The following is a 16,909-nucleotide window of genomic DNA, read 5'->3' on the forward strand; positions in this document are numbered from 1 at the left end:
AAAAATGGTCAGAATTGCAAGATGTAAACTCAGAATTGCGACAAAAACGGTCAGAATCGTGAGATGTAAACTCAGAATTGTGACAAAAATGGTCATAATTGCAAGATGTAAACTCAGAATTGCGACAAAAATGGTCATAATTGCAAGATGTAAACTCAGAATTGTGACAAAAACGGTCAGAATTGCAAGATGTCAACTCTGAATTCAGAGAATAAAGTCAGAATTGCTAGACAAACTCAGAATTGCGACAAAAACGGTCAGAATCGTGAGATGTAAACTCAGAATTATGACAAAAATGGTCAGAATTGCAAAATGTAAACTCAGAATTGACAAAAATGGTCATAATTGCAAGATGTAAACTCAGAATTGTGACAAAAATGGTCAGAATCGTAAGATGTAAACTCAGAATTGCGACAAAAATGGTAAGAATTGCAAGATGTAAACTCAGAATTGTGACAAAAATGGTAAGAATTGCAAGATGTAAACTCAGAATTGTGACAAAAATGGTAAGAATTGCAAGATGTAAACTCAGAATTGTGACAAAAATGGTAAGAATTGCAAGATGTAAACTCAGAATTGTGACAAAAATGGTAAGAATTGCAAGATGTAAACTCAGAATTGCGACAAAAATGGTAAGAATTGCAAGATGTAAACTCAGAATTGCGACAAAAATGGTAAGAATTGCAAGATGTAAACTCAGAATTGCGACAAAAATGGTAAGAATTGCAAGATGTAAACTCAGAATTGCGACAAAAATGGTAAGAATTGCAAGATGTAAACTCAGAATTGTGACAAAAATGGTAAGAATTGCAAGATGTAAACTCAGAATTGCGACAAAAATGGTAAGAATTGCAAGATGTAAACTCAGAATTGCGACAAAAATGGTAAGAATTGCAAGATGTAAACTCAGAATTGTGACAAAAATGGTCATAATTGCAAGATGTAAACTCAGAATTGCGACAAAAATGGTAAGAATTGCAAGATGTAAACTCAGAATTGCGACAAAAATGGTAAGAATTGCAAGATGTAAACTCAGAATTGCGACAAAAATGGTCAGAATTGCAAGATGTAAACTCAGAATTGCGACAAAAATGGTCAGAATTGCAAGATGTAAACTCAGAATTCAGAGAATAAAGTCAGAATTGCTAGACAAACTCAGAATTGCGACAAAAACGGTCAGAATTGCAAGATGTAAACTCAGAATTGCGACAAAAATGGTCAGAATCATAAGATGTAAACTCAGAATTGCGACAAAAATGGTAAGAATTGCAAGATGTAAACTCAGAATTGCGACAAAAATGGTAAGAATTGCAAGATGTAAACTCAGAATTGCGACAAAAATGGTCAGAATTGCAAGATGTAAACTCAGAATTGCGACAAAAATGGTCAGAATTGCAAGATGTAAACTCAGAATTGCGACAAAAACGGTCAGAATCGTGAGATGTAAACTCAGAATTGTGACAAAAATGGTCATAATTGCAAGATGTAAACTCAGAATTGCGACAAAAATGGTCATAATTGCAAGATGTAAACTCAGAATTGTGACAAAAACGGTCAGAATTGCAAGATGTCAACTCTGAATTCAGAGAATAAAGTCAGAATTGCTAGACAAACTCAGAATTGCGACAAAAACGGTCAGAATCGTGAGATGTAAACTCAGAATTATGACAAAAATGGTCAGAATTGCAAAATGTAAACTCAGAATTGACAAAAATGGTCATAATTGCAAGATGTAAACTCAGAATTGTGACAAAAATGGTCAGAATCGTAAGATGTAAACTCAGAATTGCGACAAAGATGGTCAGAATTGCAAGATGTAAACTCAGAATTGCGACAAAAATGGTCAGAATTGCAATATGTAAACTCAGAATTGCGACAAAAACGGTCAGAATCGTGAGATGTAAACTCAGAATTGCGACAAAAATGGTAAGAATTGCAAGATGTAAACTCAGAATTGCGACAAAAATGGTCAGAATTGCAATATGTAAACTCAGAATTGCGACAAAAACGGTCAGAATCGTGAGATGTTAACTCAGAATTGCGACAAAAATGGTAAGAATTGCAAGATGTAAACTCAGAATTGCGACAAAAATGGTCAGAATCGCAAGATGTAAACTCAGAATTGCGACAAAAATGGTCAGAATTGCAAGATGTAAACTCAGAATTGCGACAAAAACGGTCAGAATCGTGAGATGTAAACTCAGAATTGCGACAAAAATGGTCAGAATTGCAAGATGTAAACTCAGAATTGCGACAAAAACGGTCAGAATCGCAAGATGAAAACTCTGAATTATGAAAAAAATGGTCGTAATTGCAAGACGTCAACTGTGAAATCCAAGAATAAAGTCAAAATTGTGAATTGTGACATATAAACTTAAAACTATGAGAAAAAAACATTACTATTATTATTTTTTTAATCTTTGGGGCAATCAAGCTTCCATAGATTCACACTGAATCAAAATGACCGTATCAAAAGGACTTCTCCACACTTTCTGCCATGATTCTTCTCATCCATCATAACTGCTCTGTGTGTTTCTCAGGGAGGAAGATGAGTTTTCCGAGCTCCGCTCCGATCTAAGTCACAGCCAGCAGGAAGTTAACGAGGACGACCGGAGCGTCGATCAGGACCCCGACCAGGCGTCCATCTCACTGCCTGAGAACCAGTCCACACTGGTCACAGCAGACATGGGTGAGGAGCTGAACTGTTCAGTAGGACCCAGAAAACCTGATGGATTATTATATTTCCAAATCCAATCTCAGAAATGCAGACTGACAGACGGGAAACCTGAGGGAAATCTGAAAAACGTGATTTATGAAGGACTGGGCTTAATTGTTATAATAATGAACATGTAAAATAATAATGACACAATACAAATGTAGAATAATAAATGTGAATATAAATAATATAATTCAATTAAAATCATGTTTTTTAAAAATGGCATTGTAAATATAAAAAAATGCTGTCTTATAAATAATGTTAAAATAATGTAAATGTAAAATAGTAAATAATTATATAAAATAATAATGTCATGAAAACATTACACAAGAAAAATGTCTAAGTAATATAAATGTAAAATAATGATGTCATGAAAAAATGTATCGATTATACAAATTTAAAATAATGTCATTAAAATCATGTCATGATGCAGATGTAAAATAAGAAATATATTTGTAAAATAATAATTTAATGAAAATAATTTCAATGAAAATGTGAAAAATTCAATTTAAATGTGAAATAATACTTGTAAATATAAAACAAAACTGTCTTACAATGATTTTTATAATAATGCAAATGTAAAATAATGAATATAAACGTGAAATAAATATGAATGAAAATAATATCAGTTTAAATGTAAAATAATAGTGTGATGAAAATAATGTTAAAATGCTAATTTACAATGTAAAATTTAGTGCCATGAAAATAGCGTCATAATTATGCAAATGTAAAAATTTCATGAAAATAATGTTACAATAAACATTAAATATGTGTAATCATATTTTAATTATTGAACATCATGCCTATTTTTGGAAACTACCATTTAAAAACATTTACTTGATAACTAAGCACATTTGAACTGCAAAATCTTCTTTACTCTAATCCAAAAAAGTATGCATTTCTGTAAAAACGTGCATCTGTCATGGAAGGAATGTCGCAGTGGGCCTAAAAACAGGCTTCAGTATTCCTCATTTACAGCAGCAATCACAGACAGAGATCTCCAGTGTTTCTTCCAAGCAGCAGTGAAGTTCATTAGAGAGCAAATAAAAGCTTTTCCTGAAAGAGAGAAATAATCTTTGTGAGTGTGTATAGTCTTCATTTATAATGACTCATTTTGCTGTGCGTAATCGCCGTCTTCGCTCTGCTTTCTTTATTTTTTTCACTCGATCGAGCCGATACGCTCCACACAGAAGCTTTTAAAGCTCTCAGCAGTCAGGATGCTGGCATTGTACCTTCAGTGGCTGTGATTCACGCCGTCTAATAGCGTTTTTAACTACCGCTGTATTGTATAGACATTCCCAGCATGCATCAGTCCCGTCTGTGAAAGGTAATGACAGATTCAGATTCTAGAAGCTTTATTGGCATGATTCAAATAGCTTCACATTACAAAAGTGTTAATAATGAAGCTGTTTTCAAATCACTGTTAGAGAAATTAAGCTTCTAATTAACAATTATATATTCAGACTTTTAGTATCATTTTCGATTTTATTTGTATATTTTGTTATAATTTTAATTTAGGTAAAGTTTAGTAATTCTGTTGTTTTCGTTTTTATAAATGGTTTTATTTGTGAATTTTTTGTTTATTTAGCTTTAGATACAGGTGCATGTAAATAAATTAGAATGTTGTGGAAAAGTTCATTTGTTTCAGTAATTCTACTCAAATTCTGAAACTGGTGTATTAAATAAATTCAATGCACGAACAGACTGTCATTTACTTCATACAGAACTAAACTTCAGAATCATGCCATTAAAGTGATGAATCTCTAGTTTAAATGATCTTGGAGGTTCGATGTGAAGTGCTTCTGTTCATCCAGTGTTTATCACATGAGCACTTTTATGTCTCATGGTTAATGTATGACGGCACATTCCATGCAGTCGGGAACATTAATACAGCTCTGGATCAATAATCCGCTCATGTCAGCGATCATATTGATTCATATGAGTTCAGATTTTTCCATTTCATTTGCCTGCTGTAGTATTATTACAATCTGCAGGAGATTTTTTGGAGTTCTCAAGTATGGTTAATGTAAATTATTAATGTTTGTTTGAATAAATATCACAGATATTGTTTGTCTGTGTTTTTTTTTTTTTTCAGATAACTGCAGTGACCTGAACTCGGAGCTGCAGCGTGTTTTGACGGGTCTGGAGAGCGTCCTGTGCGGCCGTAAGAAGAGCACATGCAGTCTGTCTGTGGCAGAGGTGGACAGACACATCGAGCAGCTGACCACTGCCAGCGAACACTGCGATCTGGCCATCAAGGTATAACACCTGACAGATGCATACAGGTATCGAGTCAAAATAATGCCGCATATAGGGGTGTAACGGTACGCAAAAATCACAGTTCGGTACGTTCCTCGGTTTTAAAGTCACGGTTCGGTTCATTTTCGGTACAGTAAGGGAAAGAAATGCAAACATTAAACTACAGGTTGTTTATTACTATACACTTTTAAAAAAAATACTTTTTAATAAAATATATATATAAAATAAAAATAGAATAAGAAATAAAATACTGCTGCAAAGTTCTCCACTAAATAAAATACTCTCAGTCTCAAACCAATATCATATAATAAAATATAATGAAAAATCTAAATAAATAACTATGATTACAGTGCAGCATTACCAATCCCAGCTTGCTGCTACTGTAGGTGACATAGAGGGAGACCACCGACAGACCAGGCTCTTGTCTTCATGACAACAATATCTATACTTCATGTTGAGCATAAGTATAAAGCCTACTGATAAAGGACACCGTCAACAGTATTGACGGCAAAATAGACTATGTTTGACAGGTGCAATATTTGAAAATCGATAATTATTCATTTATTTTTTTAATTACATTTATATCTGAATTTATGTCAACCTATAGATTTTCAAACATCAAAGTGTCATTTATTAATATGTATTTGTGTACAAAATGACATATAAACATATTTTCCTATTCTATTTTGCCTGGAAACGCTTCTAACGTGCGCGTGTCGCGTGAAAAATAGGCGTCGGTTCTATTTCTAGCATGCACGCATTTTCCGCCGCGCCTGAGATGCGCATCTCGCGCAGGCAGTCTGCAAGCTCTAACCTGTTAACATGGGATGGGAGCCGAATTAAAAACGCTCACGCCACGCATCCAGTGTGTCACCGGCCTTAGAATCAGCTGCAGGGCGGGATTTGCGCTGAACGCGGAGACTTCCACCACTTAATATGTTCGTTTGGAAACACGAAAATGTACTTATGTTCTGCGCACAAAATATTGCATTCCGTCATTTGGTACACATATGCACCGTACCGAAAGCCCTGTACTGAAACGGTCCGGTACGAATACACGTACCGTTACACCCCTAGCCGCATATATATGCAAGTTTTGCAAAACTTCATTTTTTTTCTCCCGATACTTTATTTTCTTTTGCAATTCTTTATTTTTGTTTGCGAAAAGCTTAATTATTTTTCTCAATACTTTATTTTTTGTTTGCAAAACTTTATTTTTTTTTGCATATATATATATATATATATATATATATGCAGCATTATTTTGACTCCATATACAGGAGGCCATGTACCAGCTCATGCATGTAGTGTGCTACACCACAAACTGTCTGATTGGCTGGCTTTACGCAATTTCTTAACTTTCAACTATACACTCTAACACTTTTGCAGCTTGATCTAGTAAAAACCTTTCAATATATAGACTGGAAAAGACTGGAAAAACTGTTTTTAATGATTTTGAAAGAAGTCTCTTCTGCTCCTCAAGACTGCACTTATTTGATCAAAAATACAGTGAAGTAAAATATTATTAAAATTTTAAAACAGCTGTTTTCTATTCTAACATTTTGACAGATGAAGGGGCCGTTCACATATCACGTCTTTTTTTGTGCTCAAGTTTGTTATTTCAAATGCGGTATGTGCGTTCATAAAAGAAGAGACACGCTCATTTTTTTTCAGGTGCGTCTGCCCCACATCTAATTAAAAACACCTCCGCTTTTCAGAATGACGCAAGCACACCAGGTCATGTGAAAAGAACCAACTCAATCAGCTTCCTTGGGGTTGAAAATACCCGTTGTGTTTGAAAAATGGGGTCCACACAAACACTTTTTGTCGGTGGCAAGGGTTTGATGGTGGTGGAAATCTATTGCTGAAATGTCCTTGTTGTAACGGAGATCGCAGCTGATAGATGCTTAGCAATGACAAAGGCCTCAGGAGCGCAGCTGCCTAAGCACTTTGGAAAGACGCGCGTGTGTGCGTGCATGTGTGTGTGTACACTCACTGGGCACGTTGACACACGCCTACAGACATATTCAACTGAGATAGCCAAATGAAGCAAGCGAAAAGTAGACCCATTTCGACAGAAAGGGCAACGAAGTTATTTGCAAAATATGCTACGCGGTATTAAAATAAAGTAAAATAGTTGTGCAAGTACAATGCTGTATCACTTGCGACTAGAGGTCGACCGATATATCGGGCCGATATTTGTCATTTTTTAATATATCGGCATCGGCCGTTATCCGTGTTTAGTAGCGCCGATTTAAAGTCAGGCACGTCGGCGGGCAGCCCCGTGTTATTGGTGCGGTGGAAAGTGCTGCTGCTGCCACTGCATGTGAAGCAGCACAAGCCAAAACTTTTGGAAGATTCAACAGCAGTCCTGGGAGATAAAGGTAGTCAGAGAATTTCACTCTGTAAATGGGGTGGAGAAGTTGATCGCTCTAACAAACACTGCAGCGTGACGTTACCAAAGTAAACTGTCTCTGACGTTACTCCGCCGCTCACAGACAGCAGCGCGCTCGGAGAGACAGCTGTCCTGGAGCTGCCCAGAACAGTGAATGACATTTGTTCGGAAGCATGGTTTGATGCAGACAATAACCAGTTTTCCATCCAACTCATTTGTATTTAGGGATGTCAATATTCGATAATTTCCATGATCGATCGTCGTTTAAATTAGCGATCAATTAATTACTTTAATGCTGCAAAATGCGCCTGCAGCGGTATTATTATTATGTGCAAAAGCCACTTGGAAAAAAAGCTTTCTCACCCGAATTAAAGGGGTTTTAGTCTTGAATAAAATGCTAGTAGCAGGACTATAAAATGAATAGATGTGATTATGATCATTTGATAAAATGAAGAGAGAACGGCATACGTTGGAGATCATTTTACTTTGTTGACTGTTTCCCGTCAAGGAAGACCGCTGAATGCGCCTCTTTAAATGGTTTCGTGGTGCTCGTTGTTGTATTTTAAAACGCATCTGCAATGTTTTCAAATGACACACTATAGTAGTGGTGCAACGGATCATCATTGATCCGTGATCCGTTCGGATCAATATCTTCGGTTCGGCACACACGTGACCCGCGGATTGATTTATGAAAAAAAAAAGTTGCGCATGTTTAGTCCACACTCAGTGGTCATGGCGAGCGGAGGAACGGAGGAGCTTGAACGGCTGGTTCATTTTGGATTCCCTGTCAGATATAATGATGAAGGAAAGAGGTTAGAGTGAAAATATTGTGCCAGATCTTTATGAACAGGAGAAGAAAACGGTTGTGGATGAACTATCCCGAGCATCCTCTGTTGCGCTCACGACAGACGGATGGACGTCCAGGGGGACGGAGAGCTCTGAGACGATAACTGCTCACTTCATCACAGCACACTGGGAGATGAGAAGTCCGGCTATTATGTTAAAAATAAGATATTATGTGCACTTTAAGTTGATTTCATATATTTTAATTTAATAATTTAATGTTAATAAAAAAAGACAAAACGTATGTTTATTTGTCTTGGCCTTTTTTTTTTTTTTGGTGATCCGAAAAATGATCCGATCCATACGAGGACGAGCGAGCGCGGGTTTGACCAGATGTATTTGGAGGTTATTGCTCACGTCTCGTTCTGCACATATCCAAATGTTTCCATATTCGCAATGTATCTGAATGTTAAACTATAATATTTTTTATTTATTTAATGTAAACTAGACGGAAAGATCATCCTCTTTACATGAGCAAAAACGTGCATAACAGCAGAGTGGACCGGTATACTACGGTCTATTTAAACTGACAAGTGTAACCTTTTAAATGTTTGGTGGACTGTACTTTATTTTAATAATGAACAGACTGCGATGTACGTTTGAAATTAGAATGCACTTTAGATGTTCTGTGTCATTTATACCCAGTGTTGGGGAGTAACTAGTTACATGTAACGGCGTTACGTAATTTAATTACAAAATTAATGTAACTGTAATTAGTTACAGTTACTAAGAAAAAATGAGTAATTAAATTACAGTTACTTATGAAATTTTTAACGATTACAAAGTGGATTACATTTGAATGTTTACACACATCCACATACAGATTTAACTGATTTCTTTCCCAAATTGCACTGACTATTCTGAGACATACCGCCCTAATAATTTCCGGGATGCGGAAACACAGTCTGGTTCGTAGAATCCAGTCATAAAAACGGAATGCCTAACGCGGACGGAATATGCCACATTTTGGATGACTAAATCAAAAGTAGGTCAGTACACTTGAATCAAAACATGACATGGACTAGTGTCTGTGAATATTAAGCCCAAAAAATGCAATATATGACTCCTGCACGTTCTGCGTGTCTGTGGAAATCAGGCGCGGACTGGACACCGGGAGATCCGGGACAATTCCCGGTGGCCTGGCAGCCGATTTTGCCCCACTATTTAATATCATTAAAGTATAATTGCCTGCCGAATGTACTAAAGCGATCATTTGCGAATCCGCCATTTGATAATTAAATCTCTAATAAACCATGAAGTGTTAGTCATGACTCGCGCGCTCTCCGCGCCTCCGCCAAACGGTTTGGATCAGACTCAGAGTAATCAATGCGACTGTGGAAGCGCACAGAGGGGGAAAGAAGCAGAACTCCTGTTCAGGGTTCCAGGTCAGTTTCATCTGTAAAGATGCTTTTTTTGTCTTTGTTTTTTTATTTATTTAATCAAGCAGCAGCACGTTGCTCCTCAGTCATCACTCAAAATACTATATAAAGGACATCATTATTATCTGTTGTAATGTTACAGTAGTAATTTAGCTGAAAAAAATTCAGATTTTTTTATAGGTTTAGGGGGAGCTATGGACAGACAACAACACAACCCTTACGAAAATTAATGTTTTAATATATTTCTATAAATCCATAGAAAATGGTTACTATTGTTTAACTGTGGTAACCAAAAATTTTAAATGATTTTACAAATTGAGTTATTTAAAAATAAATACAAATCCATTTGCAAAAAACAAAACGAAACAAGGTTATTGTATATAGGCTAATAAAAAAAAAGCATGGTCAATTTTTGTAAGGGAAAAACATGACTCGTGTACAGTATAAGGATTTTTCTATAAAGATATTGTAGTATTGTAGAGTATTGTATTGTAAAGTATAGTTTTGTTCAATCTTGAGTATTAAAGTCATGAGAGAGATGGATAACAGGGCAAAATAAAGAGACTGAAGAGAAAAATGGAAGTGAAGGTGCAGTTCAGAAGAGAACTTTTAATTATTTAGCATGTCCCCAAATTAAAGATTTAAACCTTTTTTTTTTATGTCAGGTCCATACCAAAAATAGTTTTGTCCGTGAATTTGTTTGTATGAGTTTGAATTTTCCAGTCTGAATTTTTTTCCCAGTCCTTCCCTCCTGTAAATTAATGGCAAAGACATGGTTTCATTTACTACACATAGGCCTACTGAAGCTCGCAGCGTTTTCAACCTCTGCCGCCTCAATATAGGAGTACACAAGCACATAAACATAATTTCTAGAACTGCTCTGTGTCACTTCATGTGCATTTTACTTATTTTGAGAAAACTATCATCATATACAGAGACAGCAGTTTAAAAAAAACACCAATGTTTCAGGAGTTTATTACACAGAATACGTCACATGCTTATTAGATAACTGTATTTAAGTTGATGTATATGCTTTTATTTATTATTCTTTAATTTTCACAAATTTAGAAAAGTAATCAAAAAGTATTCAAAAGTAATTAGTTACATTACTTTAATAAAGTAATTGAAAAAGCTACACTACTATTACATTTTAAACAGGGTAACTTGTAATCTGTAACCTATTACATTTCCAAAGTAACCTTTCCAACACTGATTATACCAAACAGAAATGTTGCTGGTTGCTAGTGTGTTTGCAGCACTACTGTTATTTATTTTTTATATATTTATTTTTTTATAGTTTTCAGATTTTTATTTTTAAAATTGTATTTATTTAAATGTATATTTAAGTTTACATTTATGTTCCAACAAACTTGAAAAATTCTACTTGATAAATGCTCTAAAACTTTTATGTAAATGATTGACTTTTATTTATATATATATATATATATATATGTATATATATATTACCTGTTTTATATATTTAATACTTGGTCAGTTTATTGATTTTGTTTGGTTAACTTTGGAAACATTTTTTATTTTAATACCGTGCAGTGCACAAAATTAAGATTCGAGAGATGGTTCAAGTCAGTGCTCAATAAATGATGATAAGTTTAGAAATGTTGTGCATCCACTTATTATTAGTGTGACATTTTAGCATGCAAATGAAGGGGAAAACTTCAAAACATCGGCCCTAAAAATCGGCAGCACAGATCGGCCATCAGCTGACCCTGACCTCTAAACATCGGCATCGGCTATAGAAAAACCCATATCGGTCGATCTCTATTTGCGACGTAAATATCCACAAGCAAATGAAAGGCGCTTCCCAAAGCTGGCAACTCTAGTGAGATGTATCTCTTTATTCCCGGGACATGGAGAGGGTGTTTTCTCCACAGGCTGCGCTCCAGACTAACCCCACATCGTGACATGACATGCTACATTATTTAAATAAAAATGTAAAAAAATCATCACGGCCGAAAATATTATCGAGCTCATTTTTTTTTTTCGGCCAATTAATTGATTTATCGACTATCGCGACAGGCCTAATGTCACGTGATCTTCAGAAATCATGAAAATATGATGATTTACTGCTCAAGAAACATTTCTGATTATTATCGATGTTGAAAACAGTCGTGCTGCTTCCTATTTCTGACGAAACCGTGATGCATTTTATTTTTCAGGATTCTTTGTTGAACAAAGTCTTAGAGCAGAAATTTGAAATGGAAATCTTTTGTAACATTATAAATGTCTTTACTCTCACTTTTGATCAATTTAATGCATCCTAACTGAATACAAATATTAATTTCTTTTGAAAATACTTTTGAACTGTAATATATTTTAGATTCGCTCGCATCTAAATAGCTCATGAAAAAAAAATTACGATTGGTCTCTTTACAGTCATCTTTTCCTAAGTGGGTGGTTCTTGACCAAAATAAGCTGCAAAGTAGACTAGATTTATATCACAATATTTCATGTTAATAGTCAGAATTCTGAGACTGTGGAGCCAAATGACTCCACATCTTTTATATTTATACCCCACTTTTTCCTCATGCTGGTATTATCAATAATTCAATACAGTCTGTAGGATGTGAGTGATGTCAGTAAAGCCTGATGTTTTGCTGCTGACTCACTGTTATAAGAGCCTGTAGTTCCTGGACTTTTAGTCATCATCACAACACTGATGGGTTTTTTTTCTCAGGAGAAACATCTGAGAAGCTGGAGACTTTGGGAAATGTCTTCATTTGCTTTGCATTTTGATCTCACTGCTGCATAGAATAAACGATTAAAAGATCATAATGAGTTTCCTGTATTTATTAATACTGTTATATGATTTTAAAATCTATTTTATTGTTTTTATTTTATTCTATTCTTGTCTTTTCAAAACTGTTGTTGTTTTTTTCAGACTAGTGTAAAGAAAATATCCAAAATACACATTTAAGTGTTTATTTTATTGCATTAATCTATTTGTGTATGTAGATTTCAGTTAAAATCCATATCTTTAGAGAGTTTTTTCTCCACTTCAGCAGCACTTACAAACACAAAACTTTACAGTTTTATTTCTATCTCTATTCTGAAGTTTTTTACTGAGGAGTTTGTTTATATATCATTCCCCTGGTTTTATAATTGCACTTCGTGTATTTGCATCTGTATATGTCAGCTACAATTCATACCTTTAGAGAGTATTTTTCCCACTTCAACAGCCCTTACTTGCACCAAAATGTAAAGTTTTATTCTTTTCTATATTCTGAAGGTTTGTACAGAGGGGTTTGTTCATATATCATTTGCCTGGTTTTATTAGTACACTTTACCTATTTGTGTCTTTAGATTTCAATCACAATAAGATGTTTAAGGCCATTATTTTTTTTTTTGTGAATCAGTAGCACCTACATACAGTACACCAAACTTTAGTTTTATTATTTTTTATATTCTGAAGGATTTTACTAAGGGGTTTTATCATATAGCATTCACCTGTTTTGTTTTAACATTTTATTCCTAATACATTGTAAAAAACAAAAAAACACAAAAACAGTCGATTTTCTGATTTACAGAGTGATAAAAAGAGAAATAAAAAAATCCCTTCTGTAAAAAACAATAATTGTAATAATTCAGCAAATTAAAATAATTAAAAAAACTAGACGTTTTGTATGTCAATGTGTTTTCCGCCTCACAGAACATAGCAGCAAAATCCTGTGTGAAAGTTTTTAATGTTTTTGAAAGAAGTTTCTTCCGCTCATCAAGGCTGCATTTATTTGATCAAAAATACAGTAAAAATGTGAAATATTTTTACTATTTAAAATAACTGTTTTCTATGTGAATATCTGTTAAAATGAAATTTATTACTGTGATCAAACTGAATTTTCAGCATCATTACTGCAGGAGTCACATGATCCTTCGGAAATCATTCAAATATGCTGATTTGCTGCTCAAGGAACATTTCTGATTAATATCAGTGATGAATACAGCTGCCCAATATTTTTGTTGAAATGGTGATGCATTTTATTTTTCAGGATTTTTTTCGGTGAATATAAAGTTCAAAAGAACAGCATTTATTTGAAATAGAAATGTGCAAATGTCGTATGAGGCCGAAACTAAGCTTTGCTAACTTGGTTTATGTGATGATTGTGTGTGTTTGCAGACGGTGGAGGAGATCGAGGGCGCTCTGGGCCGTGACTTCTACCCCAGTCTGTGTGAGGAGCGTGTGCGCTGGGAGAAAGAGCTGGCTGGACTCCGGGAGGAGAACGAGAGCCTGACGGCGATGCTGTGCAGTAAAGAGGAGGATCTCAACCGCACCAAAGCCACCATGAATGCCATCCGAGAGGAGCGAGACCGCCTGCGCAGACGCGTGAGTGACCAGTAAACATGCAACCAACAATTGCATTATGACAAATTACCACTGATTTATCATTTAAGTTTAGGGATTCAAACCACCAACTTCTCTCCACTCATTTAATACTCTGTTTATACTCTAATTATTTTGTAAATGTGGTATATTTTTGCTGTTTTTATGCACATTTTTTGTAGAATTCTAAAACGTTTTACTATAAAATTATTGTAAACTTTTTATTGTAATGTATACTATAAATCATATATATATATATTTACATTTAATCATTTAGCAGACGCTTTTATCCAAAGCGACTTACAAATGAGAACAATAGAGGCATATATAGAATATATATATTTGAAGAGATATATATGTATACACGTTTTTAGAAGTATACTGTTATACTGTTTTTATATTTAAAAAAAATCTTTTAATTAATAACTTTCCTAAAAAATAAAGCGTTTGACTAAAATTGAGTTTACTATAAATTAGATTGAATTACTAAAATTAATATAATTTACTAAGTTACTCCGTTACAGTAATGAGAATTGTAGTTAGTTTTAATTTTGTTTGCTCATTGTGTTAGTATTTTTGCAGATTTTGTGCCAATTAAAAAAAAACGTATCAACTTTTTACTAAGTTTAATTATTGTGAAAATAAGAAAAAAAATGTAATGGTACTAAAAATCTGAATTTTCCTGAATATATACAAATATTATATTGTAAAGCCCTCAAAATTAGATATTATTTATTTGTCAAATGCATTTTGGAAAGATGTTTGTGTCCGAAATGACTTGCATTGCTTTTTTAAGTATAAATATTGTCAATATTGTAGTGCTATTCTAACTGTTTGAGCTACGGGAATGGATTAGTCCTGACTTCATGTATTTACAGTATGAAATATCTAGTGGGATTTTATTTAAGACCCAACTTTCCAAGCCTGTTTCTGAATTAAAGAATCAGGGTGAAATTTTTTTACATTTTGAATGTACAAATCATTTTGTACTCATTGTATGTACAGTTGTTAAAGAAAACCCCACAATCTCAATACTGTAGAACATTTATGTTGTATAAATTGTTAATTTGTTTATTTTATTAAACACTGGACTGTAATATTCATTGTTTTATATTTTTAGATCTTTTTAAGATTTATTTTTTTAAATACAATTAATCAGCACACTCAACCTAAATTAAATAAAACGAAATCAAAAATTGTAAATAACGAAATTAAATCTATTTATCAAGACACTTATCCTAAATAAAATAAAATAAGAAAATAATCAAATCGAATCTACTATCACTATTATGATTTTGATCAACACACTTAACCTAAAAAAAATAAATAAATAATAATAAAAGTCAGTTCAGTTTAATTTCAAAGCAAAAAAACAAAAAAGCAAAAACACAATTAAAATGACCTAAAACAAGCTTTAATTATTTGTTTGTGTTTTGATCAACATGGCATAAAAAAACAGAAGTGTTATCTTTTCCAAATGAATGTCATTTGTTTTAATATGCACATTTGTGTCTCACGTCAGAAACACAATGAGACGCAGTAACATGGTCTCAGCATCTCTACAATAAACCCCATCAGAAACATCAAGCGATGCATCAGACAAATTCCACCAGCACGGACAGATTTCATTAGAGATAAATCGCAGGCCGTTTGTATGTCGTAGGTCAGGCCCGGTTGTTTCTATAAAAGCCTTTGGCCTTTTTCACTCTATGCATTTCAGGGCTAATCATGTTAGTGTGCTAACCGGCTTCAGATGGCCAGATTCGATTACAGACCGCATCTAAAAGCAGCAGACTAATCGATCCAAACAGGTTTGTGCTGTGCGTTTTTCTATCTGAAGACAGTAGCATTCCTTATTTAAGCTTAATACAAAGATCAATCACCGTTAGCATGTCTGTTTCTGTAACACCAAAAGGATGACTCTTTGCAGCATTCATAAAAATTGAAAAAAAAAAACTAAACATTGACTTTTCCATTGAGGACTGAAATTTAACCCCTTAATGCATTAGAGTCCATTTTGACGTGCAAGAGATACATAACAATTTCTAAAAACTGCATAGTTATTAGTAAGGGAACAAAACTTTGCAAGTGTTGTAAGACCCTAAAAATACACACAATTTTATTTATTTATTTATTTTTCCTTCAGATTTGCTATGAGTATTTTTAAGCCATATAACCATTTAGTGTTCGGGACAGTTTTTTTCCAGGGTATGTACGGAGCACCATTAGTGTCAAAAATAATTTTGTAAAATTATCTATGAAGTTATTTTAGTGCCAAAAACTTTTATCAAATATATTTAGCCTTTTCCCCATATCTCACACACTTTAGGAACTGAATTTTTTTGCTAAACATAAATATGTACGCCTGTTGAACGACCATCGCAGCATGAATAAATTATAGATTGTAAATAAAATGTATTTACTTTGTTTGAAAACATTTCAGACTTATAGCTATGTTGTTTTGATGTAGTTTTGTTAGAAATAAATATGTTGGTTTCATAATTTTTTTTTTATTTAATTAAATGTCATTCTTTTTATTGGGGTTAATACTGAATTCATACAAAAATATATTCAAATAAGATTTCTCATCAGTATTGAAAAATAAATAAATATGTATTTTGTCAAATCACCTTTATTTGTATAGCGCTTTATACAATACTGATTGTCAAAGCATCTTTACAGTGTCGAACAGGAAAATATTTTTTCAATAATGCAAGAGGACATTAGTAAACAGCCAATTTTTCAGTTAAAGTCAGTTCATTATTGATTCAGTGATGTCATCGTCTAGCTTAGCTCAGTTCAGTTCAAATAGTGTCTGTGCAATCAAGTTGATCCCTAACTAAGCAAGCCAAAGGTAACAGAAACTCCATCGTTGAAAGAAATAGACAAAAACCAGCATGGTGTGGTTTGATTCCAGGCTGCAACACAGGTCAGATTGTGTAGAACTCATCTGGTTCCTGTGGTCTTGTGCCGATTGCCGT

At 33.9% G+C, this 16,909-nt stretch overlaps 1 protein-coding gene across 3 annotated transcripts in view; it reads left to right on the forward strand.

Moving 5' to 3' along the window:
* LOC132140094 (colorectal mutant cancer protein) overlaps positions 1-16,909 on the forward strand; it is a 104,597-nt gene that overhangs the window by 56,373 nt on the left and 31,315 nt on the right. For all 3 annotated transcript variants that reach the window (XM_059548910.1, XM_059548909.1, XM_059548911.1), the window contains 3 exons: positions 2,541-2,689; positions 4,812-4,975; positions 13,725-13,931. In XM_059548910.1, the coding sequence (XP_059404893.1) occupies positions 2,541-2,689; positions 4,812-4,975; positions 13,725-13,931 (520 nt within the window). The remainder of the gene's footprint in view (positions 1-2,540; positions 2,690-4,811; positions 4,976-13,724; positions 13,932-16,909) is intronic.

The sequence above is a fragment of the Carassius carassius genome, chromosome 4, assembly GCF_963082965.1.
Source record: "Carassius carassius chromosome 4, fCarCar2.1, whole genome shotgun sequence".
Classification (NCBI taxonomy): domain Eukaryota; kingdom Metazoa; phylum Chordata; class Actinopteri; order Cypriniformes; family Cyprinidae; genus Carassius; species Carassius carassius.